Raw genomic sequence first — 27,476 nt, forward strand, 5'->3', positions numbered from 1 at the left:
AATCTAAAAAGCTCTCAGAAGATCATGAGACACTTGCTCCTGCTGTGGCCAGGTTACTCTTGGATAGCAATGGTGTTAAACCAAGCAGCAGTCTCAGGAAGAGAAGGGACATATTTGTTTCTGCCTTGGCGAGCCTACTCCTCATAGGCAGTGGTGCAAGCCATGAAATGGTCCCTGGACCAAGCAGCCTACCTTGCCTGCCAACACTAGTGCCTTTGCCCAGCAGGGAGGGATCTAAGTGGGCATCTGATACCCAGCTTTTAGTTGGAAGGACTGACACTATCACGAACCAATTCATATAAAGGTGCAACTCAACTAAATTTGGACTTTATTTCTTTCATCTTCCCTTTGGCTGGAACAACAGTGTAATTAAACTATCATTGGTTTGGGGTACGTTATGTCTTTACTGCCTTATTAAGAGACATTATCCTATTTGCTATTGGCTTGTGAAATATTATAAATTATAATTCCCGCAGTGAACCTGTGTTAAATAAATTACTGGCAAAGACAGTCTCAGTCTCTGAGCATAATTTGCCTGAATGAAACAGGAAACTTAGAAGCATATCGCTAAGTGAAAGAAGACACTCTGACAAGGCTACATACTGTATGATTCCTACTGTTTAGGACATTCTGGAAGAGATAAAACTATGAGCCAGTAAAAAGATCTTTGCTTGGGAAGGATTTGGGGGTTTGAGGGAAGGACGAATGAACAGGTGAAGCACAGGGTATCCTTAGCAAAGTTAAACTATTCTATAGAAATGATGGATACATGTCATTATACATTTGCCAAAACCCCTACATTGTATAACACAAAGAGTCAAGGCTAATATAAACAGTGGACTTTATAGCATCGATATTGAACCATGAATTGTAACAAATATACCATAATAATATGAGATGTAAAAAAATAGTACAAACTGTGTGGATGCAGAGGGGTCAAGTGGGAACACTCTGTACTTTCTGATCAATTTTTCTGTAAGCCTAAAATGTTCTAAAAAACTGGATATCTCACTGTTTCATACCTTACTATTTTTTAAATCCTTTACAAACATTATTTAAAATTAAGAGAAATTTATATACACCATACTTTCCTACCTAGTAGTCTGTTTTTAATTAACTGTTGCTACTTTAAATTTATTTTTAAATTAATTTTAATTTTTCTACATAGGAAATCATTCTAAATTTAATTCTTTAAACACTATTGGGTATAAAACTGCAAACTGTAGAAAGTGAAAAACTTCAAATGTCTTTCTAACTAAAAGGACAAACGACATCATAGTTTGTCCCTCCACTATATTTCACATTCAGGATATGGTCAGGAATGAGTAGCATATTATAATGCATTAGGGGTTTGCATTTAATCCATGAAGAAACCTACTAGGATTTTCAAAGACTTTCCTAAGTTTGAGTAGTTTTTCTCATATCAATTAAAACAGAAATTCAACAGTTCTTTTCACTCATCAACACAAGTAGAAATTCACTTGCCTTAAGAATTGTACAGCCTTTTAAATATCAAAGTTCTCTAGGGACAAGCACATACAGAAACTGATCTAAAAATGAAAAATGTGCCTGAGAACCTAAACATACCCATCTCACAGCTTAAGATTCTGTTGCCTAAAAGGCACAGAAATTCTGTTTGGTTCCAGGATTTTCTTGCCTTAAACACATATTTTTCAATCAACTTATATTTTTCAAAGCCTAAGAAATCAAACATCACATACACTCACCAAGGAAATAAAATTGCAAACTGCTAAGGGAAACTAGAGTTAAAGGACTGAAATATCCAATAGATAAAGGCATCTAAAGAAAAGAAACACAAATATTCAAATCAGCTCAGGTAAGAAGTCTGCTTGCCCACAGTTAAGAACGAAAACCCACATTCAGAAAGTTAAACGCATTCCCAAGCTTGGGGTCTAGATACCCAGGTTGAGATACAACCCCTAAGGTGGGTCAGTCCCTGGTGAAGGAGGGTAGGGACACCTGAACAGTCACCGGAGAGAACTCTCCTCACATTCTCACAAGTGAGGAAATTCTCAGGTAGATTCAGTTTAAGATCTGACTTAAACTCCCAAATTCATAAACTTTTTGTCCAGGAGACAGAACTCCTGACCACAGACTTTTTTAATACACAAAATACACTCTGAGTGCTATATCATGGATGCAGAACTCAAACATAAAACATCTAGGCCAAAGAAAACCCCCCCACTGCCGGCACCAGATGGGAACTTTAGTTTGGAGTCACTGGCCTCAGGCCTCTGCTCCAGTCACAATACTTTGGATCACCAATGATGATTTAAATGACATAAACCCAGTGATTCAATAATCCAGAAAAATCACTCAACCCAGTATTTATGTGTAAAGGAAGAGAGAAGACTGTAAGGCAATTTTTTTTTTTCAACAGGAAAATCCCAAAACACCTATTCCTGTCGGAAAATGAAGATGTCAATGAATTAATTCCAAAAAAAGAAACTGATTTGTAAACAATCGTATTGGAACACTTCTAGATTTTGCAAGTCTAAGTCCTGATATGCCATTGGAAATCACCCAAAAGACCTCAGAATATTACTACATCCACTCAGGGTGGGGAAAAAAAAAAAAGGAAACAAAAATTTTAACACACAGAATGTAATAATGAAATATTTTTCTGAAATTCACCTTTCTTGCCTCTTTGGAAAAACTTTATACTGTCTCCCCAGGTCTACTGAATAAATAAAATTTACACTTATTGAAAAACTGAGTCTCAAATAAGTGAATAAATATTTTCAAAGAGAGAAACTCAGGAACGGAGGCAGTGCTGAAAAAAGATCACCCAGGAAATTTTCTCAAGAGGACCCTCCACCCAAAGGTCTTCCCATAGGATGTCCGTGACCAAGAAGGATTTTGAGAGGAGAGGCAAAAGCATTCCATATAACATATTCCAGGTAGTGGTTCTCTGCTTTCCTCTCAAGTAAAACAGCTGTAACAATAAATCTTTAAAAAGAGCCATCCATGGCTCCGTTGATAAATGATTAAACAATTAAAATACTGCATCCGTTTGCAACGCACCACGGAGAAAAACAGTTATTAGTGATACTATGAACTGCAGAGGGGAAGATGGCATTTGGGAATGCGGGGAAACATCTGTAAATTTAGGGATTTATTGCCAGCCCTAGGAAGAGCTAGGCTGGGGGGACAGGGTCGTGGATTTGAGATCCTGTTCCTCAAACATTTTAAGAAGTGAGAGTAAAATGATTCCCCTGGAGAGAAAGGGGGAACCGGACACCCCCAGACCACAGCTGCTCCCACACGTGTACCCCAGAGACCGAGTCACGATTGCCCCGAGTCCCTCCCTATGGCCACCGCGCCGTGTGGGGGAGACTCGGGTTCGCAGGGACAGGACAGGACACCCGGGGGTCCCCGCTGTCGACCCAGCCCCTAAGGCTGTGTGGCGCGCCACCGGCTGACTCGGGTCCGCAGACTCTGGAGTTGGCCGCACAGGAGGCCCGGTTCCATCAGTCCCACCGCCTCCCTCTCCCAACACCCGACCCCGCACACTCACCGTTTTTCGGTTTCTGGAGTTTCCGGTTGTCCACCCCATGACCGCCGCGGCAAGTGCCGGTCACAGCGACACAGAATGCGGCATAACCACCTGGAGCCTTTAAGGGCAGCAGGAGCTGATACGGCCACTGTCAGAACAAGCGGCACTGAGCACGCAGTCCACGCCTCCGGCGTCATCGTAGCAGCACCGCCACGTAAAATAATTGGCGACTCCCCTGATTGGACAGTTCACAGGGCCCCGCCCCCCCATGCCTGAGTGACAGGAGGGCGGAGGTCGCGTCTTTGAGCCAACCTTGTCCTGGCAGTGCGTGGGAAATGTTCTCTCCAAGGACACATCGTCAAACCGTAAGGCCACTAAGGCCTGGCACAGAACTGTGACCCTTCACAAACATGGACACTTCTGTGTCCTCACTATTCGGTAATAATGAGGCTGTTCCAGGAATTCCCTGGCTGTCCAGTGGTTAGGGCTCCGTGCTTCCACTGCAGGGGGCACGGGTTGGATCCCTGGTCTGGAAACCAAGGTCCCACAAGCCCCACAGAGCAGCTCCCACCCTCCCCCCCCCAAAAAAAAGACTCTGTTCCACTTTCATCTTTAACCATTTCCTTTAGGAGAATTCTGTCCCCCCTCCCCACCCTCACTCATCTGGTACTTTAAGTCCCCTGGCCTCAGGGGCACTTGGCTCTGGTGGGAGGATGAACCCCACAGTCCTAGACCAGCCCTGAAGCCTCAAACACTAGCATGTGTGAAACACAGGCAGAGAAACCACCTTTTCAATGGAATTCCATCAATACTCTGTCGAAAGGTCAAAGGAGGTAAAACTGAAAGAACACTGCTGAGTGAAAAATATTTAGATGGTAAGGGTATGTAGATAAACAAATCAGGACAGTGGTCATGAATGGGGCAGGATGGAGATAAGTCAGGCATGGGAACATCAGGACACCTCACCACTGCCCACAGGCCATTTAAGAATCTTCATGATGATTCCAAGGATGTGTATATTATTACTAAATCTTACAACATTTTGTACATTTTTCCCTGAATATATTTTATGATAAAAATTTTAAGAAGAAATTCAGTTTGGAAAGTAACATAATTTGTATATGTTTTTTTGCCCTGTCAGGTGGCAATCTGAGTTTTCATTCATGGTTTTGGCAGCAAAAATTAGTAATATCGACTGAAAAAATGCACAATATAAAAGTTGAGAATTATGTTTTATGTGGCGGACTTCCTGAGGACTCAAGCCTGGGAGGCCGTCTCTCAGGTAGCTCTGAGGGGCTCCAAAAAGGTAAGGGAGAAGCCAGGATATATAGGACTTTTGCGATAAAAACAAGGTAGTGGAACATCAAAAGATTACTGTTAATTAAAGAAAACCAGGTATCTCAAGTTAATGAATTGGCGCCTTTCTACGTGTGGGAAGATGCGAGAGTCTGGGCTCACTGAAAACGTTCGTTTGATGTGCACCTTAACCGTCTAGGGCCAGTACCCTTTGTCCGCCCTGAATCCCCTCAGGGTGCACAGTTGGGGATGGCTTGAAGGCTGCTGACTTGATGGCTGCAACACCCTCTGTTTATCGATGTGGCAGGCCGCATTTTTCACCCACAGTAACAAGCCATGTATCTAGCGGGCTGGCCAAAAAGTTCGTTGGGGTTTTTCCACATTATGGTCCACCTTATGGAAAAACCCCAACGAGCATTTTGGCCAACCCAATATTTAGAAAAAATGGATTACCTAAATTCATCATCATTTGTACCTTTTAAAAATAAAGGGTGGCGTGCACTGATACGTAAAAATCTGGAGTATTTATCAATAGGACAATTAAGCAAAGCGTATTGATAAAGATACTGAGAAATAAAATATTGCCTGCCACATCAGTAAGCAAACGATGTCACAGTCATCAGCGACTGCAGCGCCGAAAAGGTGAGCCGGTGAGCCCGGAGGAAGCTCAGGATGTGAAAACACAGGATACTGGCCCCAGATAGCTGAGGTGCATATCAAAGGAATGGTTTCAGTGAACCCAGACTCTTGCATCTTCCCAAACATAGAAAAGCGCTAAATTCCTTAACTTGAGATACAGTAAGTCCCTGCAAACAACCCTTCAAGTTGCGGACTTTCAAAGATGCAAATGAGCGTTCCATCAACGTTAGGCTTGAGTGAAACTGCAGCTTGCCCTCCGTCTCCTATTGCTGAAGATCCTTCAGCTCTACCATCTCCCACCTCCTCTCTCTCCTCCAGTCAGTCACTCTTCTTGCCTGTTCACTCGATGCCAGCCCTGTATGCCAGCTGTTGTACTGTACTGCTGTACTTTTCAAGGGACTGTACTGTAAGATTTAAAATGTTTTATTTATTCTTTGTTTTTTATGTATTATTTGTGTGAAAAGTATTATAAACCTATTACAGTACAGTACCATATAGCCGATGGTGTTAGCTGGGTACCTAGACTAACTTTGTTGGACTTACAAACAAATCGGACCGATGAGAGTGCTCTCAGAATCAGAACTCATTCTTATGTAGGGGACTTACTGTACCTAGTTTTCTTTTATTAACAGTAACCTTTTGTTCCTACTACCTGCCCTTTGTTGCAAAACTCCTATATATCCTAGTTCCCCCCTCGCCTCCTCAGAGTTGCTTAAGATGCTGCCTCCCAAACTTGAAGTCCTCAGTATGTCCACTGAAGAAAACATAACTCTCAACTTTCAGGTTGTGAATATTTTTTTCCGTTGACAATACCTTACCCCTTCTATAACTGTTATGGTAACCTACTGTGTTAGGGGGGTCCCTACCCTAGGTTTGACTGACAACACATTACTGCCAGGAACATATGAAAGAGTTTATTACTTCCATAATGGAAGTGTCTGGGGAGGGCAGGGAAGGCCTCTTAAGCAGGTGGGAAGTGCCTGGACAGAACAAGGCAAGGAGCCTGGCCTGAGTTTTTTTCGTTTGTTTTTTTAAAAATTTTTATTGGAGTATAGTTGATTTACAATGTTGTGTTAGTTTCTGCAGTACAGCAGAGAGAATCAATTATACATAAACATATATCCACTCTTTTTTAGATTCTTTTCCCATATAGGTCATTACAGAGGACTGAGTAGGGTTCCCTGTGCTATACATTAGGTCTCTATTAGTTATCTATATTATTTATTTTAATTAAAAAAATTTTTTTGGCCACACCATGCAGCACATGGGTCTAGTTCCCAGACCAGGGATTGAACCTGTGCCTCCTGCATTGAAAGTGGAGAGTCTTAACCACTGGACACCAGGGAAGTCCCTCTATTTTATATATGTTAGTGTGTATATGTCAATCCCAATCTCCCAATTTAACCTTCCCCACCCCCCTTTCCCCCCAGTAACCATGTTTGCTTTTCACATCTGTGACTCTATTTCTGTTTTATAAATAAGTTCAGTTGTGCCATTTTTTTAGATTCCACATATAAGCGATATAATATGATATTTGTCTTTCTCTGTCCGACTTACTTCACTCAGTATGAGAATCTCTAGGTCCATCCATGTTGCTGCAAATTTCGGCCTGAGGTTTTTGTTTGCTTGTTTGTTTGAATTGAGATTAGGAGGCGGACTAGTGTGAGGTTTTGCACAGAAAGGCAGAGGCTACCAAGGATTTCATCTCTCACCAGCACCAAAGAAGTAAGCACCCAGGGCTTCTCGTCATCTTGTACAGATGTGGGGCACCAGGAGAAGGAAGGATGAGGCTTTAAAAGTTGTCAGCAGTCAAACATAAAAAAAGGGAGTCAGACTTCTAGATTCTCATCTGGCATGTAAAGAGCACAGAAGGGGACATTCCTATTATCCTCACCAGAAGAAAGCAAACAAACCTCAAATTAACGGCTCGGATCTATCAAACCATTAATCACAGGGCCGACTGCTGTCTCCAAAATTGGAGAGAGAGTAAAATAGAAAATTTGAAATACGCCCACAATATTCTGCTCTTAACAATGCCTGTCCTCAAAAGAGTCTGTTTAGCCAGTGCCTAACTGACGTGGTGGGAGGGTGAAGTAGGAGATGGATGGGCCCCTGGGCCAGACAGCTGGTGTTTGTCAAGTGGAGCAAAACTGAAGTTTTGTCCTCAGCCAGACAAGAATGATGCCCGTTTCCCTTCCTCCACTGATATGGAGGGAATGAACCAGCAGTGGGGAGGTTGTTGCAGCAAAAATAGAAATGAAGTTTTTCCTCTCCTGAGAACAAGGAAAGTTAAGGGAACAGTGATCAGGCTAGAGAAGAAACCAACAGGCCTGAAAGAGTTAATCACTCCTAGCTATATTTTAACTGGTACTAATCTGTAGTGTCTGTAACTAGATTAGTCCTTCACAAAGCTAACCTATCACTACCTGACACTATGTGAATTACATCCTGCACCTATCACCCCCTAACTCTGTGTGATGTAAATTACATCCTGCACCTGGTGTTTAAGCTCCCTGCACTCCCTTGTTACAAGTCACCCCTTGTCGCTTTTTGCATTTCAGAAAGAAGGTCACAGGCCAATAAACCAGAGACAAACAGGCCCAGTTACCGGCATGGGCTGCCTGACTCCAGCTGTGACTGTTTTGAAATAATGCAAGAAGAAGAAAAATGCAAGACCTTCATGATTTGATCCTTATCATACACCCCCGGACTTCGAGCCCCACCTATAAGATCTCCTCTGACTCCTCAGGAAGTGAGGGCACAGTTCCTGAGGTGCTAGCCTGCTGTGTTTTCCCCTTTGCCTGGCAAAGAATTAAAAGCTATCTTTCTTTTCCTCCAAAAACTCTGTCTCCATATTTCTGTTCAATATCAGTGCACAGAGAGCCAAGATTTTTTTGGCAACAGGGGAAATTTGCTAACTTGAGTCCCCTCTAGCCTTTCTGCCTGACCTAAGTTGAGGGAGAGAGAGACCTCAGAAAGACTTGTGAGGTTGAGAGTTTTGTTTTGTTTAAACCCCAACAGCAAACACGTGGTGTGTTTTCCGAAACCACTTCACCAGCTCTCCAGTTCCAACTGGGTGTCTTACAACTCAATTCTAACACTAACCAAAGTTAACATCAGATTCCATAGTTGAAGGGCCAAGTCCTGTTGTTGGGGGAACCTCTGACCGTAACTGCCCACCCTGGCCAGACACGATAGTAGCCACTTGCAATGAGTTATCTTACAACAGGAGGTTCTGGTAAGGAATGAACTAACAGCTACCACCAACCATAAGAATTCGGCAAAGGTCAAAAGGAGAGAAGAGATGCCAGTCCGTGTATCTTACCAACCTCCCAGAATCCGTCTCACTGGAATCCATCTTGGCTGAGCGATGGTCGTGCCACCAGGAAGGACCCTGAGTCAGAATGATTGGCCAGAGACAACCCAGAAACGAACCCCATTACTATAACACGTGAGACTTTGAGCCATGTGGCAGAGCAGTTCTTCTGGGTTCCCCTACCCTGCTGCTCTCCACCCGGGCGCCCCTTCCCAGTGAAATCTCTCGCTTTGTCAGCATGTGCGTCTCCTTGGACAATTCATTTCTGAGTGTTAGACAAGAGCCCATTCTCAGGCCCTGGAAGGGGTTCCCCTTCCTGCAACACCACAAGACGACCCCCGTGTCAGATGCCAGCTGCAAATGCAAGGCCCAGGCCACACACGTTTCTGGATGGCTGACGACAAATTCGGAAGTTCCCTATAACCCCTCATGTCTGTTAATTTGATAGAATGACTATTAGAACTAAGAAAAATGCTTTACTTATTATTATCAGTTTATCTGAAAAGATACAAGTCAGGGGGCTTCCCTGGTGGCGCAGTGGTTGAGAGTCCACCTGCCAATGCAGGGGACACGGGTTCGTGCCCCGGTCCGTGAAGATCCCACATACCACAGAGCGGCTAGGCCCGTGAGCCATGGCCGCTGGGCCTGCGCGTCCGGAGCCTGTGCTCCGCAACGGGAGAGGCCGCAACAGTGAGAGGCCCGCGTACCGCAAAAAAACAAACAAAAAGATACAAGTCAGGAACAGCCAGATGGAAAGGGTGCACAGGGCAAAGTAGGGAAACAGGGGTAGGAAGGTTCCATGCCCTCTCCTGGCATGACAGCCTCCCAGCACAGTGATGTGTTCACCAACTCAGATATCTCTGAATCCCGAGGTTTAGGGGTTTTGATGGAGTTTTCAACACTGGGGGCTTGAGCATGGGCTGGGCTGAAAGCTCTAAGCCTCTAATCATAGCTTGTTCTTCCTGGTAACCATCTCCCATCATGAAATCATCTATGGGTCTGGAAACAGTTGCCTCATTAGAACATAAGATGCTACTATCACCCTTATCACATGGGAAATTCCAAGGGCTTTAGGAGGTCTTTGCTAAGAACCATGGACAAAGACCAAATATCTTTCTTATACCACAGAAGGGTCACAGCCCATGGTCACATACTGAGACCCAATCATGGGACTATAAAACATTTCCTTTCCACCCTCAACGTACCACCACATCAAGAAGACACCTGGGCTTCCCTGGTGGCGCAGTGGTTGAGAGTCCGCCTGCCGATGCAGGGGACACGGGTTCGTGCTCCGGTCCGGAAAGATCCCACATGCCGCGGAGCGGCTACGCCCGTGAGCCATTGGGCCTGCGCGTCCGGAGCCTGTGCTCCGCAATGGGAGAGGCCACAACAGTGAGAGGCCCGCGTACCGGGAAAAATATATATATATATGTATATATATATATATACATATATATATATATTAGGTGTTAGGATTAAATGAGATCTGGGTAAGGTGTTTGCACAGTCCCTGATATATGGTGAGCATTAAATAATTTTTATTTCCATTAATAATATTATTGATTTTATTATTAAATAAATGAACGCATAAATTTTCCTCCCTGGAAAAAACCATACCGCGTCTGTTTGACATGCACCACGGAGGACAAATAGTTGATAATGATGCTGTGAATTAGAGACGCAGGGCTTTGGGAAGGCGGGAAGGGACCTGGAATTTATGGATTTAATGCCAGCCCTAGGAAGAGCTAGGCTGGGGCGTCAGGTTCGTGGTTTCGAGATTCTGCTTCCCCAAACATTTGGAGAACTCAGGAGAAAACGGGTCCTCTTGGGGAGAAAGGTGGCACTGGGGTCCCCACAGACTAAAGCTCCACCCACACTTGAAGACCAGACACAGAGTCTGAAGACTCTACCCGAGGTCAATGCACAATCTGAGGAGAGACAGGTTGCGGGTGCAGAGCTGCCCAGAGAGGCTCCGGGGCCAAAGTCACCACGCACAGTGATGGGACAGGACGCCCGAAGTCTCGGCAGCTGGCCCAGCCCCCGCGCTGAGAGCTGGAGGGGGCTTAGGTCTGAGCTGAGCCCCAGGCGGACTTGGGTCTGCAGACTCCGGAGTTGACCGCAGCAGGGTACGGGTCCCACAGTGGTAGGTTCCGACTCAACCCCTCCTCCCTGTCTTGGGACACCTGGCCCCTCAACTCACCATTTCCTGGCTTCTGGGGTTCCCCTGGGGTCCTCCCTTCCACCTCTGCAGTTCACAGCATCATATACGGTGCAGACAGACACCTGCGACCCGGGAGAGCCGATGAAACGCTACGCTGAGCACCTACAGGTGCCTCTAAGCGGTCGGCTAAGTGTTGCCCCACCCACCTTCCCGTGCTGCGCCCCTGATTGGACAAGTCATGAGACCCCACCCCCTTTCCCTGAGTGACAACAGGGCAGAAGGTCACGACGTGGTTGAACTTAATGAGTTTCAGCCAGTGGGCTGGAACTTGCCCCCTCCAGGGAAGTTTGTTTTTAAACAAGACTTTTTCATAGGTGTTGCTAACCAATATTATGCATAATCACACAGTGAAAGCCACAGGGCTTATGGGAAAAATGGGATTGGGTGGGGTTCAACACTCAAAACTTGTCACTGACATTAAAAAAAAAAAAAAGGGGCTTCCCTGGTGGCGCAGTGGTTGAGAGTCCGCCTGCCGATGCAGGGGACACGGGTTCGTGACCCGGTCCGGGAAGATCCCACATGCCACGGAGCGGCTGGGCCCGTGAGCCATGGCCGCTGGGCCTGCGCGTCCGAAGCCTGTGCTCCGCAGCGGCAGAGGCCACAACAGTGAGAGGCCCACGTACCGCAAAAAAAAAAAAAAAAAAAAATGCGTGACAGGTAACTTTTAAAAATTGTGAATCACTATGCTGTACACCTGAAATGAATATAATATTGTGAATCAACTATACATTAATAAAAAAGAAAGTTCAAACTAAAAATAAAGACGTGTGTATGACTGGAAAACATCAGTTCTAGAGGCACCTGTGGTTAACAACACTGCGCTGTGTACTTCAAATGTTCCAAGGGTAGAGCTCATGTGTTCATATTACAAAGAAAAGGAAAAGCAAGGTGAACACCATGCAATGATTGTAAGTGAAATGAAATAAGTTCTCTCTAAAAGCGGTTATGAGCAACACCCCTAAGTGTGAGGACGGGAGTGTGGTAGGGCTGGAGGAGGCTGTGCTGGTGCGGAATCTGGGGGCAGCCTTGGGGGCTGACAGCATGAGGGACACGCGGTCTGGAGACGCGGTTCCAGGGGAAGGGACAGGACACACACTGTGTTCCTCTCACAGCCTCAAAAGACAGACACGAAAACCGATGGAACCTGAGAGGGACAAGATGCCTGAATGTCCTGCGTGTCGTAACCAACAAGTCTTATAGAGATGAGCAAATTCACAGAAGCCTCGATGAACAGCTGCTGGGCTTGGTCAAGGGGACACACATGGAACTAGGGGCCTGCCTGTGCTTCTGGAGCGTACGTGCAAAGGTAGGAAGACTGATCATATACCAGGGAGAAAGCAAATCTCAACAAGAACCAAAGAAGCTGTACTGGGACTTCCCTAGTGGCGCATTGGTTAAGAATCCGCCTGCCAATGCAGGGGACATGGTTTCAAGCCCTGGTCCGGGAAGATCCCACATGCCGCGGAGCAATGAATCTTGTGCGCCACAACTACCGAGCCTGTGCGCCACAACTAATGAAGCCCCCACCCCTAGAGACTGGACTCCACACCAAGAGAAGCCACAGCAAGAAGCCAGCACACCACAATGAAGTATAGCCCCTGCTTGCCACAACTAGAGAAAGCCTGTGCGCAGCAACAAAGACGCAACACAGCCAAAAATAAAAAATCAAAAGAAAAAGAAAAAAGCAGCAGTATCATAAGGAACATTTTCTAATCACAATGCCATTAAGTCAGGAATCAACAATGAAAAGATAATTTTAAGCCCAGGGAGCTGTTCCCGTTCTCCCACTCCGGCCGCATCTAGGAATGGACCTAGAAGCCCACCATGGCTTCTAAAGTCTGGCCCGCTTACAGCCCGGCCCGCTTACAGCCCAATCTCAACACAGCAGCTAGAGCAAACTTAGAAATCAGAAAAGGACATCACATCACATCATTTTTGCTACAAAGCCTTCCAGTGGCTTCCCATCTCTCTTACATTAAAACCCTAATTCCTCACATGGGTCTATAAAGCCCTGAATGACCAGGACCCTGACTTTTGACCACACCCATCTCACACTATTTTCCACGTTGCCTTCTGAAACACAGGCCTGTGATTCAAATATGTCAAACCAGTTCCTGCTTCAGGGCCTTTGCATGCGTGATTTCCTCTCCCACGAGTGCCAGGTATACTTTTCCACTCCCCTTCTTCTTGGTTGGCCTTTTCTCAACATTTCCGTCTTATATCCAAATGTCACCTCCTCTGAGAAGCCCCCAGGCTTGCTCCAGCACATAGCCCTATTTTATTTTAATCATATGCATCATTATCTTTACCTGTTTATTTATCCTTTGTCCCTTTGCATAACCTCACCCACAACTAGAAGGAAATCCCATGAGGGGAGGGTCCTTATCTGACCTGTTTATCACTCGATCAAAAATGTAAGGTGCTCAAAAAAAAAAAAAATGTAAGGTGCTCAAAAAGGGCTTACATGTTGAATGAACAAGGGGACATCTGCTAGGCTGACTGCAAAGCAGATTAGCAAAGGGCTCTGTGAAGGTCCTGACATCCCCATCATTCAGGTACTCCTGATCTCAGGCTCATTCCAACACTCATGGTCAAGGTACCTCATGCTCATTAGGGCCTGGGCATTGCCTTGTCACTCAGGTGACTCTTTGGAAAGCTTGCCCTCCTCTCCACTGCTTTGATATTTGTTCCAAAGCAAGGTCCACAGGTGTCCCAGGGATCTAGAGCAAGACTTGACAAAAGATATTTCTTAATCTAGACTTGTAAAAAAACATGGAGATGCAGTAAGATGTTCCCTAAGGGAAGCTGGGTACCCTGGAGGCCACAACCAAGAGGAGAAGAAGTGGTTTAGGAAGAAAAGGGTGTAATGAGGGCTGAGGTGTGGGGCTGGAGGATGTGGAGATGAGGTGAGGGCAGATCCCACAGGTGGCTCCAACGCTGCTCCCAGTGGGTAGACGTGGCAGAGCAGATCACTCCCCTGACCCTTGAGGGGGAAACTCTCTAGAAACAGTCAAAGCAGCAAATTATTTAATGGGAAGTGAGGGGATTCAGCCCCAGATAATCCTCTTATTTTCTTCTCCTCTGGCTTACCTATCCCATACCAGGAGGAAACGCCCTTGTGCCACACCAGGTATCAGTCTGGCCCTGAGTCCCAGACTCAGCTCTTTGTCTCTGATCTCTGTCATTTGTCCTCCATTGGGAGAAGCAAAGATCATAGAGCCCAGACCTTCAGAAATTCCATTGTGAGGACCTCGTGTTGCTTAGAAACTGCTGTGGCAAAGAGGTAAGAAGGAGGCAAATCTTTTCCTTGCATGCTTTCCTGGCATAAAGGCAGGGATGTAGGGGGAAGAAAAGCCCACCAAAACTAAGAAAAAGTCCCCAGCCCTGGAAAGGGCTCTCCAAGCCCCAGTCTACACTCTTATGTTCTTTTACCTCTATCTCTAGGTCAGCTCTCCTTTCGTTGTCCCTCAATTCTGGGCTTCCCCCTCATAACCCACTCTACACTCACTTGAATATCCTTCCCCCCATTTTTTTCTTCAGGGGGACATTTCTCCATCTACAGAGCTTCTCCCCTATGCCTAACACTGAGCTAGGTACTGCACATAAAGAGGGAAGTATAATGTATTGCTCTGCTGGGAGGATGCAAAACCAAGAAATGAAACACGTGCATGCAGTGTGATAGCTTGTCCCAGGTGTGGTCCAGTTTCCACAAGGTACGGGGAGGTCCAAAGGGAGTGTGTTCATCACTGCCTGGGGATGCCAATGAAGATTTCAGGACCGAGTATGAAAGGGAGCATAGGACTTTTCCAGGTGAGAGAGGACTCATCCAGTGAGAGCAGCTGGTAAGTGCAAAGGTCCAGAGCTATGAAATTGTACAGGATGTTCCTAGAATTATAAGATGTCGAGTAGTTGAGTATCTAATGTCAAAGTATTTTATTCCAATAGATAAAAATGTGACCCTCCTACAAATATATAGTGAGCGTATGTCAAGGACATTTATTAATGAGGGAGCCAGGTGAGTAAAGCTAGTTTGCAGAGCATTTGAGGAACAGGAATTTATTTTGTCAGGAATGATGGATTTAGTTTTTCAAGTTAGATACAAAAATACAGAAAAATAAAACCTTAGCCCTTGGAGTTATCTTTTCTATCAGATAGAGAAGTCTTACAGGGCAATAAAACATAACCTTTGGGGTAATATTTTTAGATGAACAGAAATAATTTGCATTCCACTGGACAGAAACTGCTTGCAATTTATTAATCTCCTATGAGTTAACACTAACTTCACAGAGTCTAGGTACGGAACAAAGGAACACTTGCCCCCAAAATGAGAGAAGTAGGCAGGCCTATCAGAAAATACTTCAGCATGATATTGAAAAGAAATGTAGGCATCCTCTTGCCTTATTGAAAAGTTTTGGGTAATTTTCCCCTTAATTCAAAGGATGGATTGGAATACATGATGAGGGTGGGAGTGTGGGAGACAAACCTGGAGTAATAAGACAGGGACCAGATCGTGGAGGACATTGGGATTTGGTCTTTCTCCTGGAGGATATAGAGCCACTGAATGATTTTTTAAATGCATACAATGATGACACTGAACTATTCTGACATCCCCTGCAGGGTGAACTTAGAAGGATGCCAGTCTGCAGCCCAGTGGAGAGGTTATGCGGACCTGAATTAAAGCAGCATTGGTGAGCGAACAAAGTGTCCAGTGGCCGTTTCTGTTGACACCTGGATACCCAAGGCAGTCAGACTCTCCCTAAACAGCAATCATCGTATGTCCATGTGCTTTATTAATCAGTATTGTAGCAATAGCCTTCCTCACTCAGTCCTGGCTTCATATCCTACTGCATGTCTGAGTCTCAGATGTTCCCACTGACAAAGTTCCTCTCGCTTGTCTGCCTATGATCCATGGAGTCCTGAAGCAATAAACCTGCATCTGTCACATAGTCTGATTATATCCCTCCCATACAGATCTTTTATTCTGTATGCTGTATACATACCACTACCACCATCACCAAGTATTCAAAATCAAAGCAAATATCTCCAATTCTCTGCTAGAGTCATCAGCAATGTCTGCCTCCCATTACTGGATGTTACCCAGTTTGCAATCCCTCATTATCATTGCAGCCAGGTGGAGATCTTTTAGTTCTGCAGGCTGTTACCTTTGAAATGAACACACCAATTATAACCTATACAATTCTGTGATGGTAAATATTTGGTCAAACATTATTCAGGGTGTGTCCATGATGTTTCTGGATGAGATTAACATTTGAATCTGTAAAGTGAGGAAAGCAGATTGCCCTCCCTAATGTGGGTGGGCCTCATCTGATCAGTTGAAGGCATGAATAGAACAAAAAGGCTGAGTAAGAGAGAATTCCTTCTCCCTGACAGCCTTCAGCCTGTAACTTTTTTTTTTTTTTTCCAGCTTTCAGGCTGGAACTAAAATATCTTCCTGGGTCTCAAACCTGCCAGCTTTCAGACTGGAACTATACCATCAGCTCTCCTGGTTCCTAGGCCTTTGGGTTCAGACAACTATATCTTAGTTCTCCTGAGTCTCTAGCCTGCCAACTGCAGACCTTGGGACTTGTCAGCCTCCATAATTGTGTGTTAATTCCTTATAATAATCTCTTTACACACACACACAGATCCCCTGCTGGTTCTGTTTCTCTGGAGAATCCTGACTTATTACACAGTTTCTTCATCTTTTCTTTTTTTAAAAACATTTATTTATTTTTGGCTGCGTTGGGTCTTCGTTGCTGTGCACGGGCTTTCTCTAGTTGCGGCAAGCCCGGGCTACTCTTCGTTGTGTTGTATGGACTTCTCATTGCAGTGGCTTCTCTTGTTGCAGAACACGGGCTCTGGGCGTGCAGCCTTCAGTAGTTGTGGCATGTGGGCTCAGTAGTTGTGGCTTGCAAGCTCTAGAGCGCAGGCTCAGTAGTTGTTGTGTACGAGCTTAGCTGCTTCACGGCATGTGGGATCTTCCCAGACCAGGGCACAAACCCGTGTCCCCTGCGTTGGCAGGCAGGTTTTTAACCATTGTGCCACCAGGGAAGTCCCTTCACCTTATTTTCATCTTTATATTTTTATTTTACTCCTGCTTTCCCTTTCCTTTCCTCTTCCAACCACTATTCCCTCTCAGCCTAGAATAATGGCTCATGATAAATTATCTTTTGTTGAGGGGGCTATACCTGACCTACCCCATGGGAACAGGGAGAATGGAAAGGCCATCCTGAATTTTGTTCCAAGATAGGAATATAGTTCTCTATAAATAACTTTTTCTGATCACAAAGTATCAATAATATATTCTCATTGTGGAAAATTAAGAAAATGTAGGGACTTCCCTGATGGTCCAGTGGTTAAGACTGTGCTTCCACTGCAGCAAGTGTGGGTTCAATCCTTGGTTGCAGAACTAAGATCCGGCATGCCATGTGGGGCAGCCAAAAAATAAAATAATTTAAAAAAAATGTAGAATAGGAAGAAACAAAATCCAAAGAAAGTAGGCACCCATAATCCCATAGATATAATCAATGTGGACATTCTGGTGAATTTCTTTCTAGTCACAGAGTTCATCTCCAAATTGCTATTGTTCTAAATGAATGGCTTTCTGTCCTATTCTCCCCACTTAACGATTATAACATGGACTCTTTGTCATGTTAGTGTTCTCAACCGTCCCATTTTGTTTGTTCAAAAATCTCCACTCTATAAACATTATACGCTAACAGCAATACTCCAAACAGTATTCAGATAGTCCCTGACTTACAGTGGTTTAACTTTACTATTTTTGACTTTCTATAATGAAGTGAAAGCGATTAGCATTCAGTAGTCTCATGATGCTGGACAGTGGCAGCCACCGCAGCTCCGAGTCAGCCAGAGCAATCAGGAGAGTAAACAACCGATGATGCACTTACAACCATTCTGTACCCATACAACCATTCTGTCGTTCACTTCCAGTACAGTATTCCATAAATTGCATGAGTGAGTCAACATTTTATTATAAAACAGGCTTTGTGGGAACTATACTCAATATCTTGTAATATCCTCTAATGGAAAAGAATATATTCTTTACATATAGATATAACTGAATCACTTGGCTGTACACCTGAAACTAACACAACATTGTAAATTAACTATACTTCAATTTAAAAATGGGTTTTGTGTTAGATGATTTTGCCCAACTGTAGGCTAATGTAAGTGTTCCGAGCACGTTTAAGGTAGGCTAGGCTGAGCTATGATGTTGGGTAGGTTAGGTGTATTAAATGCGGTTTCAACTTAATGATATTTTCAATTTACAATGGGTTTATCAGGACATAACCCCTTTATAAGTCAAGAAAGATCTGTACTCTAACAGTAATGTTCTATAAACATTACACAAGGCCGACCCCTGAGATATTGCGAGTTTGGTTCCAGACCACCACAACAAAGCGAATAGCACAATAGTGAGTCGCACGAATTTTTTTGGTTTCCCCGTGCGTATAAAAGTTATGTTTACATTAGACTGTAGTCTATTAAGTGTGCAATAGCATTATGTCTAAAATAACAGTGTGTATAACCTTAAAAAATACTTTATTGCTAAAAAATGCTAACCGTCATCTGAGCCTTCAGTAATAGTAGTAACATCAAAGATCACTGATAATAAACAAGTATGATATAAGTAAAGTATAATATAACAAGTATAATAAAGAAAAAGTTTGAGACATTGTGAGAATTATCAAAATGTGACAGAGACATGAAGTGAGCAAATGTTGTTGGTAATACGGCGTCAATAGACTTAGTTAACAATTTGTAAAAAATGCAGTACCTGTGAAGCACAATAAAGTGAAGCACAATAAAATGGGGTATGCCTGTACTGTAACAGCAATACTCCACAGTACATTCTAAAATACCATAATGGATTTCCCTGTGTGGGCTAGTGGTTAAGACTCCACACTCCCAATGCAGGGGGCATGGGTTCGATTCCTGGTTGGGGAACTAAGATCCCACATGCCACACGGCATGGCCAAAAAGAAAATCATTCATTCATCCATTCTGTTCAATAAAATAAAAGTACCATAACATAAGAAGTAATGTTGCAACAGTCTCATACCTAAATCTTTTGGGACCAATCTAATAACCTATTTTCTTAGAATTAAAATAGAGGGCTCCCAGTGTATATATACATTTGCAGGGGTCCAAATACTTACTAACTTGATCTCTAGAATAGCTTAGCCAAAAGGCGTCTTTTCAAACACAGTCATGCCATTTCACTTATTATGACCAACATTTGATAGTCTCATTAAATCTGGTGCTGGTTTTGTTTTGTTTTGTTTGCTATTTCTTTAAATGGAAACATAGTCTTGCCATATTACCCAGAAGTTGTGTTCCTAGTATTGACCCAAGTGAGTTGTAAACTTATGTCCACACAAAAACTTATACAAATTTTATGTAGCTTTATTCATAAGTGACCAAAATTGGAAGGAACCAAGATGTTCTTCAGTAAACAAACTGTGGTTACATCCAGACAATTAAATATTATTTAGGAATAGTAGGGAGTGAGCTATCAAGCCATCAAAGGACATGGAAGAACTGTAAATGCATATGTAAGTAAAAGAAATCAGTCTTAAAAGGTTACACGATTCAAACCATATGCCATCCTAGAAAAGGCAAAACTATAGAGACAGTAAGATCAGTGGTTGCCGGTGGTTGGAGAGGGGAAAGATTACATGGAGCACAGGGGATTTTTAGGGTACTCTGTATGATACTATAATGGTGGATAAATAATATTATGCATTTGACAAAACCCATAAAACAGTACAACACCAAGAGTTAACTCTAAAGTAAACTATGGACTTTAGTTAATAATAATGTATGAATAATGGTTCATTAATGATAACAAATGTATCACAACAATGCAAAATGTTAATAATAGGTAAAACCAAGGTCCAGCAGGGAGAGCGGTAATAAATGGGAACTCCACTTTCTGCTCAATTTTTCTGTAAACTAAAACTACTCTAAAACTAAAGTCTACAAAAATAGCATCTAATTGTTCCTTTACTTTGGTTTTCATTGATATATTTATGGAACTTGAGCATTTTTTCATGTTTTTATATATTTGTATTTAGCCTTTATTTTTTTCTACTTGTTTTTTTTCTTACTGTTTTTACGAGCTTTCTAATATGTTGTATTGCACTTTTATATTTTCTTATAAATCCTCCCTACCTCATGTCATTTGGTATTATTGATAAACACATGATTTATTGAATGTATTTATTTATTTGGCTGCGTCGGGTCTTAGTTGCAGCATGTGTGATCTTCATTGCAGCATTCGGGATCTTTCGTTGCAGTGTGCAGGCTACCCTCTAGTTATGGCACACAGGCTTAGTTGTCCCATGGCATGTGGGATCTTAGTTCCCAGACCAGGGATCAAACCCGTGTCCCCTGCATTGGAAGGTGGATTCTTAACCTCTGGACCACCAGGGAAGTCCCTACTGAATGTTTTTTAAACTACTCATCTAATCCTTTGTGATTCCTTTCACTGCTCTTCTATTTAGGAAGCTTGAACACTTCATGAAGTCATATAAATACATTATTTGTATTCATTTCTAATAGTGTTCTGATTTCAGTTTTGCCACTCTCTTTTCTATTAGGTATTTATTTTGAGGTATTTTTCAAATGTTTTCTAAACACCATTTATTATATCATTTATCTTTTATGGGTTGTGATATATCTATATTACAAACTAAATTCTCATATTGGCTAATATCTGTTTCATGACTGTCCAGTTTGTCTCACTGATATTTCTGTATTTATGTCCATTGCACTGTTTTAAAAGTTGCCTGTCCGCCTTCATCTCCTTTTACAAACTTTCTTGAATTTTCAACTAAGTTAATATTCCTTAAGTATGACCAGGCAATACTACTAATCACTTTCCTTGAGTGGATGGATCATAAGAGTCTTAATCAGAATAATTACCTCAGAGGAGTCAAAGGTAGCAACATTACCATAACACTCAACGCTACAGGAAGGCAGAGCCTATGCCTCTTACCTTTCTATACTTAGTTCTAACCCACTGCCTGGCATACAGTAGGCACTCAAATAATAGTGGAATAAATAGAAGATAAGGAGATGCAGAGAATCGTTTAGATGTCTACAAATATCTAAATATTATAATGACAAAGAGAAATGATCTTCAGAGAGAGGAACTAAAACCATGTAAGTTATAAAGAGACACATTTCAACTCAAAGGAAGGAACTTTTTCTTAAATATGTATGAAATTGAGGATAACTGTCTCTTAGTTTAGAAATTCCCTCCTGTGGTAGAGACGTAATATTCAAACAGAAATTAAGACTTTTTTTTTAATTTTAAGGAGGGACATAAAAGGTAGAAGGCTCTCATTCTCTTTATTTTCAATTGAAAAGGCTTCATGATAAGTGGTCTCTTTGTTCTTGGTTAAAAGATTTTATGATAGGGACTTCCCTGGTGGTGCAGTGGTTAAGAATCCGCTTGCCAATGCAGGGGACATGGTTCGATCCCTGGTCTGGGAAGATCCCACATGCCGTGGAGCAACTAAGCCCATGAGCCATAACTACTGAGCCCATGTGCCACAACTACTGAAGCCTGCGTGCCTAGAGCCTGTGCTCTGAAACGAGAAGCCACTGCAATGAGAAGAACACGCACCACAACGAAGAGCAGCCCTCGCTTGCTGCAACTAGAGAAAGCCCGTGTGCAGAAACGAAGACCCAATGCAGCCAAAAATTAATTAATTAAAAAAAAAGATTTTATGATAGGGAATTGCCTCTACAAACCCTGACAATTTCTGTCATTCATTCAACAAATATTTATAGAGCACCTATTATATACCAAGTACTGTACTAAGTGCTTAGGTTACAAAATTAACAGGAAACAGAAAAGGCATAGTCCTCTCAACCTAAAGAAATTTAAAGAACTGCAACACGAGCATGCAGGGCACCATTAGAATGTATGGTGGGAGTTCTGATTTGGTCTTTGGAATTGGGGTGTATTATGCTACACTGATCATTACGACAACGACAGAGGGACAAATTGGGAGAGTAATGGAGAAGTTACAATATGATAATGGAGGAATTATCTATAAAATCTTTGCACGATATCCTTCTCCGAGTCAAACCTGAGACAGAGAATGGTCTGCTTCAAGATATTATTTCAAGGCAAATGGCATGAGGGTAATAAAACATCATTAAATTCTGCAACTCCCAATGATCTCTTTCTCTCTACGTTTCCCTGGAACTTGAAGAGACCACAATGGCAAGGCAGAAAGGAGTTGTTACCGAGGCTGGTACTTTCGCAGGAATTATACAGCAAAGGAATAGTCATGAGTCAGGGAAGATGCAAGACACCCCTGCATGGTGTGGGACATTCATTTCTAAAGAGGTGTTCCTGGTAGTAGTGGTTGAAGCAGGGAAGGGAGGGTATTATTGAGGAGATCTTGGTCTAGAAAATGCTAGATAAAACATAAGACTGCATAAGTGAATGAGTTTCAAATGTATGGCACATTCCTGTTTTGTCATTGTTTGAACATTATTCTTGCCTCTTTCCAGGCAATTTCCATAAGTTATATAGAAACAGGGAACCAAACAGCTATTTCAAAATTCATTCTTCTGAGCCCTTCGGAAGATATGGACCTGCAGCCCCTCCTCTTTGGGCTGTTCCTGTCCATGTACCTGGTCTGTGTTATAAGGGAACCTGCTCACCATCCTGGCCATCATCTCAAGACTCCCACCTCTACTCCCCCATGTACTTCTTCCTCTCCAACCTGTCCTTCACTGACAACTATTTCAGCACCACCACAGTCCCCAAGATGTTAGTGAACATCCAGACGCAGAACAAAGGCATCACGTATGAAGGCTGCCTTACCCAGATGTATTTTTTCATGATCTTTGCTGGGCTAGATAATTTGCCACTGACAGTGATGGCCTATGACCAGTTCATGGCCATCTGTCACCCTCTATATTACATGGTCATCATGAACCCTCGCCTTTGTGGTCTCCTGCTTTTGTTTCTTGGTTGATCTGCCTGACATATTCTTTGTTGCAAAGCTTGGTTTTGAGGGTGTCCTTCTGCAAAGAGGCAGAAATCCCCCACTTTTTCTGTGAACTTGCTCAGATTCTCAAGCTCACCTGCTCTGACGCCCTTGTTAATGATATCCTGCTGTATTTTGTAACTGGCCCGCTGGGTGTTATTTCCCTGACTGGGATCCTTTTCTCTTATTCTTATCTCCTCCATAATGGGCATTTCATCTACTGGTGGAAAGTATAAAGTCTTTTCCACCTGTGGGTCTCACCTCTCAGTCATCTCCTTGTTCTATGGTGCAGGCCTTGGGGTCTCCCTCACTTCTGGAACAGCCCATCCCTCCAGAAAGGGTTCAGTAGCCTCGGGGATGTACACGGTAGTCACCCCCATGCTGAATCCCTTCATCTACAGTCTGAGGAACTGAAGGGGGCTCTGAGGAGACTTTTCACTAGAGGAACGTACTCTCAGTGAGATAATGGAAGTTAAGGGCAGGCAACAGAGATCTCAAGTGCTGATAATTGGTGTTCCTGAATATGTTACCTGAAGACATAGAAAAGAAATACCATTTATGATATACTAGAAGAAAACATTCCTGAGCCAAAGACAAACTTGAAGCAGCACACCAGAATGTTCACTGTCCACCAAGAAAGAATGGCCAACTCTATATAGGAAAAAAATCTAAAAAAGAGTGGATATATGTATAACTAATTCACTTTGCTGTACACCTGAAACCAACACAACATTGTAAATTAACTATACTCCAATAAAAAGTTTTTAAAAAAATGGCCAACCAATAACAAAACTTCTCATGAAAACAAACTATTTCAAGGATATAGAGTCCTACAAGCATCATGGGAGGAGAAATCAAGTCAAGGAATGCAGATGGGGAGAAGAGAGGACAAGAGTGACAACAGAAGTTTACACACTGGCTCATCTTTTAACCCTCTCGGGTTATTCTAGCACCATGCCTACTGGACCATGTTCTTCCCTGGTCTTGGTTTGAAAACTATTACTTGGACCGTCTCATACCAACCTCCCTCACTCCGTAAGATTTTACTTACTGATTCTTGCTTTGGTGTTGGCTACTGACTTATACTGAGGATAATAAGAAACTTAATAAGAAACTTCTTTAGGAAAATCATTGTAGTGTCTACTTTAAGAGAAGGGAAATTCTGGTCTTTGTCAATCCATTTGATCTGGAATAAAGGTCCACAGCAATCTACTCGCTGTCTTCCTCGGCTGGCCCTTGCTTCCCCAAATCTTCACACACCTGTTTCCTTTTCACAAGTTGGGCTTCAAATCAAAACTGTCAGCTCTTCCGAGAGCTCCACCGTGACCACCATCCTCCTATTCATTCGTTTCCATAGCACTTATCATATTTTGAGGGGTGGCAGAACATAAAGGCTAAGAGGGCTCTGGGTTAATATTGCCATCATTCACTACGAGTGCAACCTCATGCAAGTTACTTAACTTTTCTGTGCCTCTATGCCTCATAATATATTTCCTGAAGAGTTCTGGTGGGGATTAAATGGTACACATAAGAGAGCCCAGAACAGTGTCTGGTATAAGCACTCAATAATTGTTTTTTTTTTTTTTTTTTTGCGGTACGCAGGCCTCTCACTGTTGTGGCCTCTCCCGTTGCGGAGCACAGGCTCTGGACGTGCAGGCTCAGCAGCCATGGCTCATGGGCCCAGCCACTTCGCGGCATGTGGGATCTTCCCGGACCGGGGCACGAAACCGTGTCCCCTGCATCAGCAGGCGGACTCTCAACCACTGTGCCACCAGGGAAGCCCAAGCACTCAATAACTGTTATCCATCACAAGATCCATGAGAGCTGTCTGGGTCCATGTTCACCACGTGAAGGTACAAAGGGATCCATTATCAGCAGAAAAGGTAGAAAAGCTGACTAGAGAGGGTTGATCAGGCTATGGATTTAGATGAGGCTGAATGAATCCCCAGAGCTCTGACTTAGGGCACTGAGGACGTCATGTAGGAGGGGGCCCTGTGCAAGGCTCAGCCCTCTGAATCGCCCCAGGAGCACCATGTGCTGGAAATCAGATCTGTAGAGTCCAGGAGAGAACTTTCCTGGATCTAGAGACTAAGGATTGGACCAGGAAATGGCCCCAGACAAGGACTCCCTACAACAGGGAACTGGGAGGGCAGAGCATCCTTTATACTGGTTCAGCTCCATGGGGAGATTCTCTTGAAACGAGAGCAAAGAATTAAAACCTGTCTCGGGTTGACTTGAGGAACGAGGAACACTCTTGTTGAATACAAGATTTGGACGCAGGCAGATTCCAATGTTTGAATCCTAACTTTATTATTTACTCTCTGTCTCTAAGCAGCCTCAGATTCTTCATTTGTAAATAATTGCTGGGGTGATTATAGAAAATCAGTGTTAAGTATCAAATGTACACATTTTGAAAAAGCAGTGGATACCATATTCATGAACACAATATTTGTGCCCCCATCTTGTGCCAAAAAGAGGTATATCTATTGGCAGGATCCTGCACCCCACAAAGCTCTGCCCAGCTGCATTCTTCTCCAGGAGAGGTCTGAGTGTGAGATAAAAACTGATAGCTGGGCTTCCCTGGTGGCGCAGTAGTTGAGAGTCCGCCTGCCGATGCAGGGGACACGGGTTCATGCCCTGGTCCGGGAAGATCCCACATGCCGCGGAGCGGCTGGGCCCGTGAGCCATGGCTGCTGAGCCTGCACATCTGGAGCCTGTGCTCCGCGATGAGAGAGGCCACAACAGTGAGAGGCCCGCGTACCGCAAAAAAAAAAAAAAAAAAACAAACTGATTGCTACTGGAAAAAAAAAAAATCACTTTACTCAGTGCAATGTCTTAGCTTCCAACCATTCTATGGGACCTCTGGCCCTGGTGACCTGGGGCACTGGAGTAAGATGAAGCCAAGATAGGACCATCCTAATAAGCCTGAACAGTGTCTGACTGTCCTCCATCTTTCAATTAGTTGCAGGTATAGAAATTATTATTCTACCACAGGGATTTTCAACCTCGGTACTGTTAACATTTGGGGCCACATAATTCTTGGAGGGGGGGACGGGTACTGCCCTACGCATTGTAGGATGTTTAGCAGCATCTGTGGCCTTATCCACCACATGCCAGCAGCTTCCGCCACTCTTACCTCCCATTCAAAAAAGTAAAAAGGTCTTCCCTGGTGGTGCAGTGGTTAAGAATCCGCCTGCCAATGCAGGGGACAAGGGTACAAACCCTGGTCCGAGAAGATCCCACATGCCGCGGAGCAACTAAGCTGGTGTGCCACAACTACTGAGCCTGTGCTCTAGAGCCTGCATGCCACAACTACTGAAGCCCGCACGCCTAGAGCCTGTGCTCTGCAACAAGAGAAGCCACCGCAGTGAGAAGCCTGTGCACCACAACGAAGAGTAGCCCCTGCTCACCACAACTAGATTTCTCTCGTTGCGTGCAGCAACAAAGACCCAACGCAGCCAAAAATAAATAAATTAAGAAAAAAAAAAGCAAAATAATAGGGAATTCCCTGGCGGTCCAGTGGTTAGGACTAGACCCTGGTCAAGGAATTAAGATCCTGAAAACTGTGCAGCGCAGCCAAGGAAAAAAAAAAAAAAAAACTCCAAATATTGCCCAAAAAAAAGTAAGGGTTAGACCCTAGTTTTCCTAAGGCCCAAAAGAGAACGGACCTAAAATACTGGTCTCTAGACAGAAGAGTCCTTGCATGGAGAAGGAGGCCATAGGTCTGGAACAGACCATCAACGGACATTTGTTGAATAAACAGATGAACAAATCTTAGTGACCGAAGCGCCAGAGAACAAGAATCTTATCTGTTCATTGGTTGCCTGGGTAATGATGGGGAAGGATTACAAAGGGACATGAGGAAACTTTTGGGGGATCACCACCTTGACTGTGACAATGGTTTCACAAGTGTACATATAGGTCAAAACTTATCAAATTGTATATTTTAAGAATGTGCAGCTTCTTATATGTCAATTGTATCTATATAAAGCTATTCTCCCTCATTTGAAATTCTTGCAATATAAACACTGGCCTTGTGGCAACTGTAAAAATAGGTACCATTTCTTCCCTTTCCTGTACCCATGTCCCTTCTGTGTAATTCTGAGGACCCTTCCACACTGGGCTGACTCATGTGACTGCACTGGGCAATGGGGTGCAGGCAAACATGACACATGCAGGGGCTTGAAAAGCACCCTGCAGAGTGGAGCTTGCGCTCTTCTGGAACCCTCTGGCATCATGTGTACAGGCCCCATCTAGACTACCGGGGGATGAGACCGGAGTGAAGGGCAAGTAACCAAACCAGCAGCCAACTGCAAGCACATGGTAAGCCCAGCTAAGAACAGCCCAAATTGTCAAGCAACAGAATTGTAAACAAAGTAAATGGTGGTTGTTTTAAACCACGGTGTTTGAGGTAGTTTATTATGCAGCAAATATGAACAGGCCCCCTTCATT

General features: G+C 43.6%; 1 protein-coding gene, 1 long non-coding RNA gene and 1 pseudogene across 2 annotated transcripts in view; 2 read left to right on the plus strand and 1 right to left on the minus strand.

Moving 5' to 3' along the window:
* Positions 1–3,756, minus strand: part of ZNF14 (zinc finger protein 14) — a 33,333-nt gene extending 29,577 nt beyond the window's left edge. The window contains exon 1 of the mRNA XM_067733401.1: positions 3,539–3,756. Coding sequence (XP_067589502.1) covers positions 3,539–3,577 — 39 coding nt within the window. The 5' untranslated portion in view covers positions 3,578–3,756. The remainder of the gene's footprint in view (positions 1–3,538) is intronic.
* The window catches only part of LOC137222333 (uncharacterized), a 93,008-nt gene extending 84,714 nt beyond the window's left edge, over positions 1–8,294 (plus strand). Inside the window, exon 2 of the long non-coding RNA XR_010942411.1 lies at positions 8,014–8,294. This is a non-coding gene — a long non-coding RNA (uncharacterized lncRNA). The remainder of the gene's footprint in view (positions 1–8,013) is intronic.
* A 14,092-nt stretch (positions 8,295–22,386) lies between these two features.
* On the plus strand, positions 22,387–23,500 carry LOC137222332 (olfactory receptor 7D2-like; annotated as a pseudogene).
* Positions 23,501–27,476: the final 3,976 nt, after the last annotated feature.

Source organism: Pseudorca crassidens, chromosome 3 (genome assembly GCF_039906515.1).
Source record: "Pseudorca crassidens isolate mPseCra1 chromosome 3, mPseCra1.hap1, whole genome shotgun sequence".
NCBI lineage: Eukaryota > Metazoa > Chordata > Mammalia > Artiodactyla > Delphinidae > Pseudorca > Pseudorca crassidens.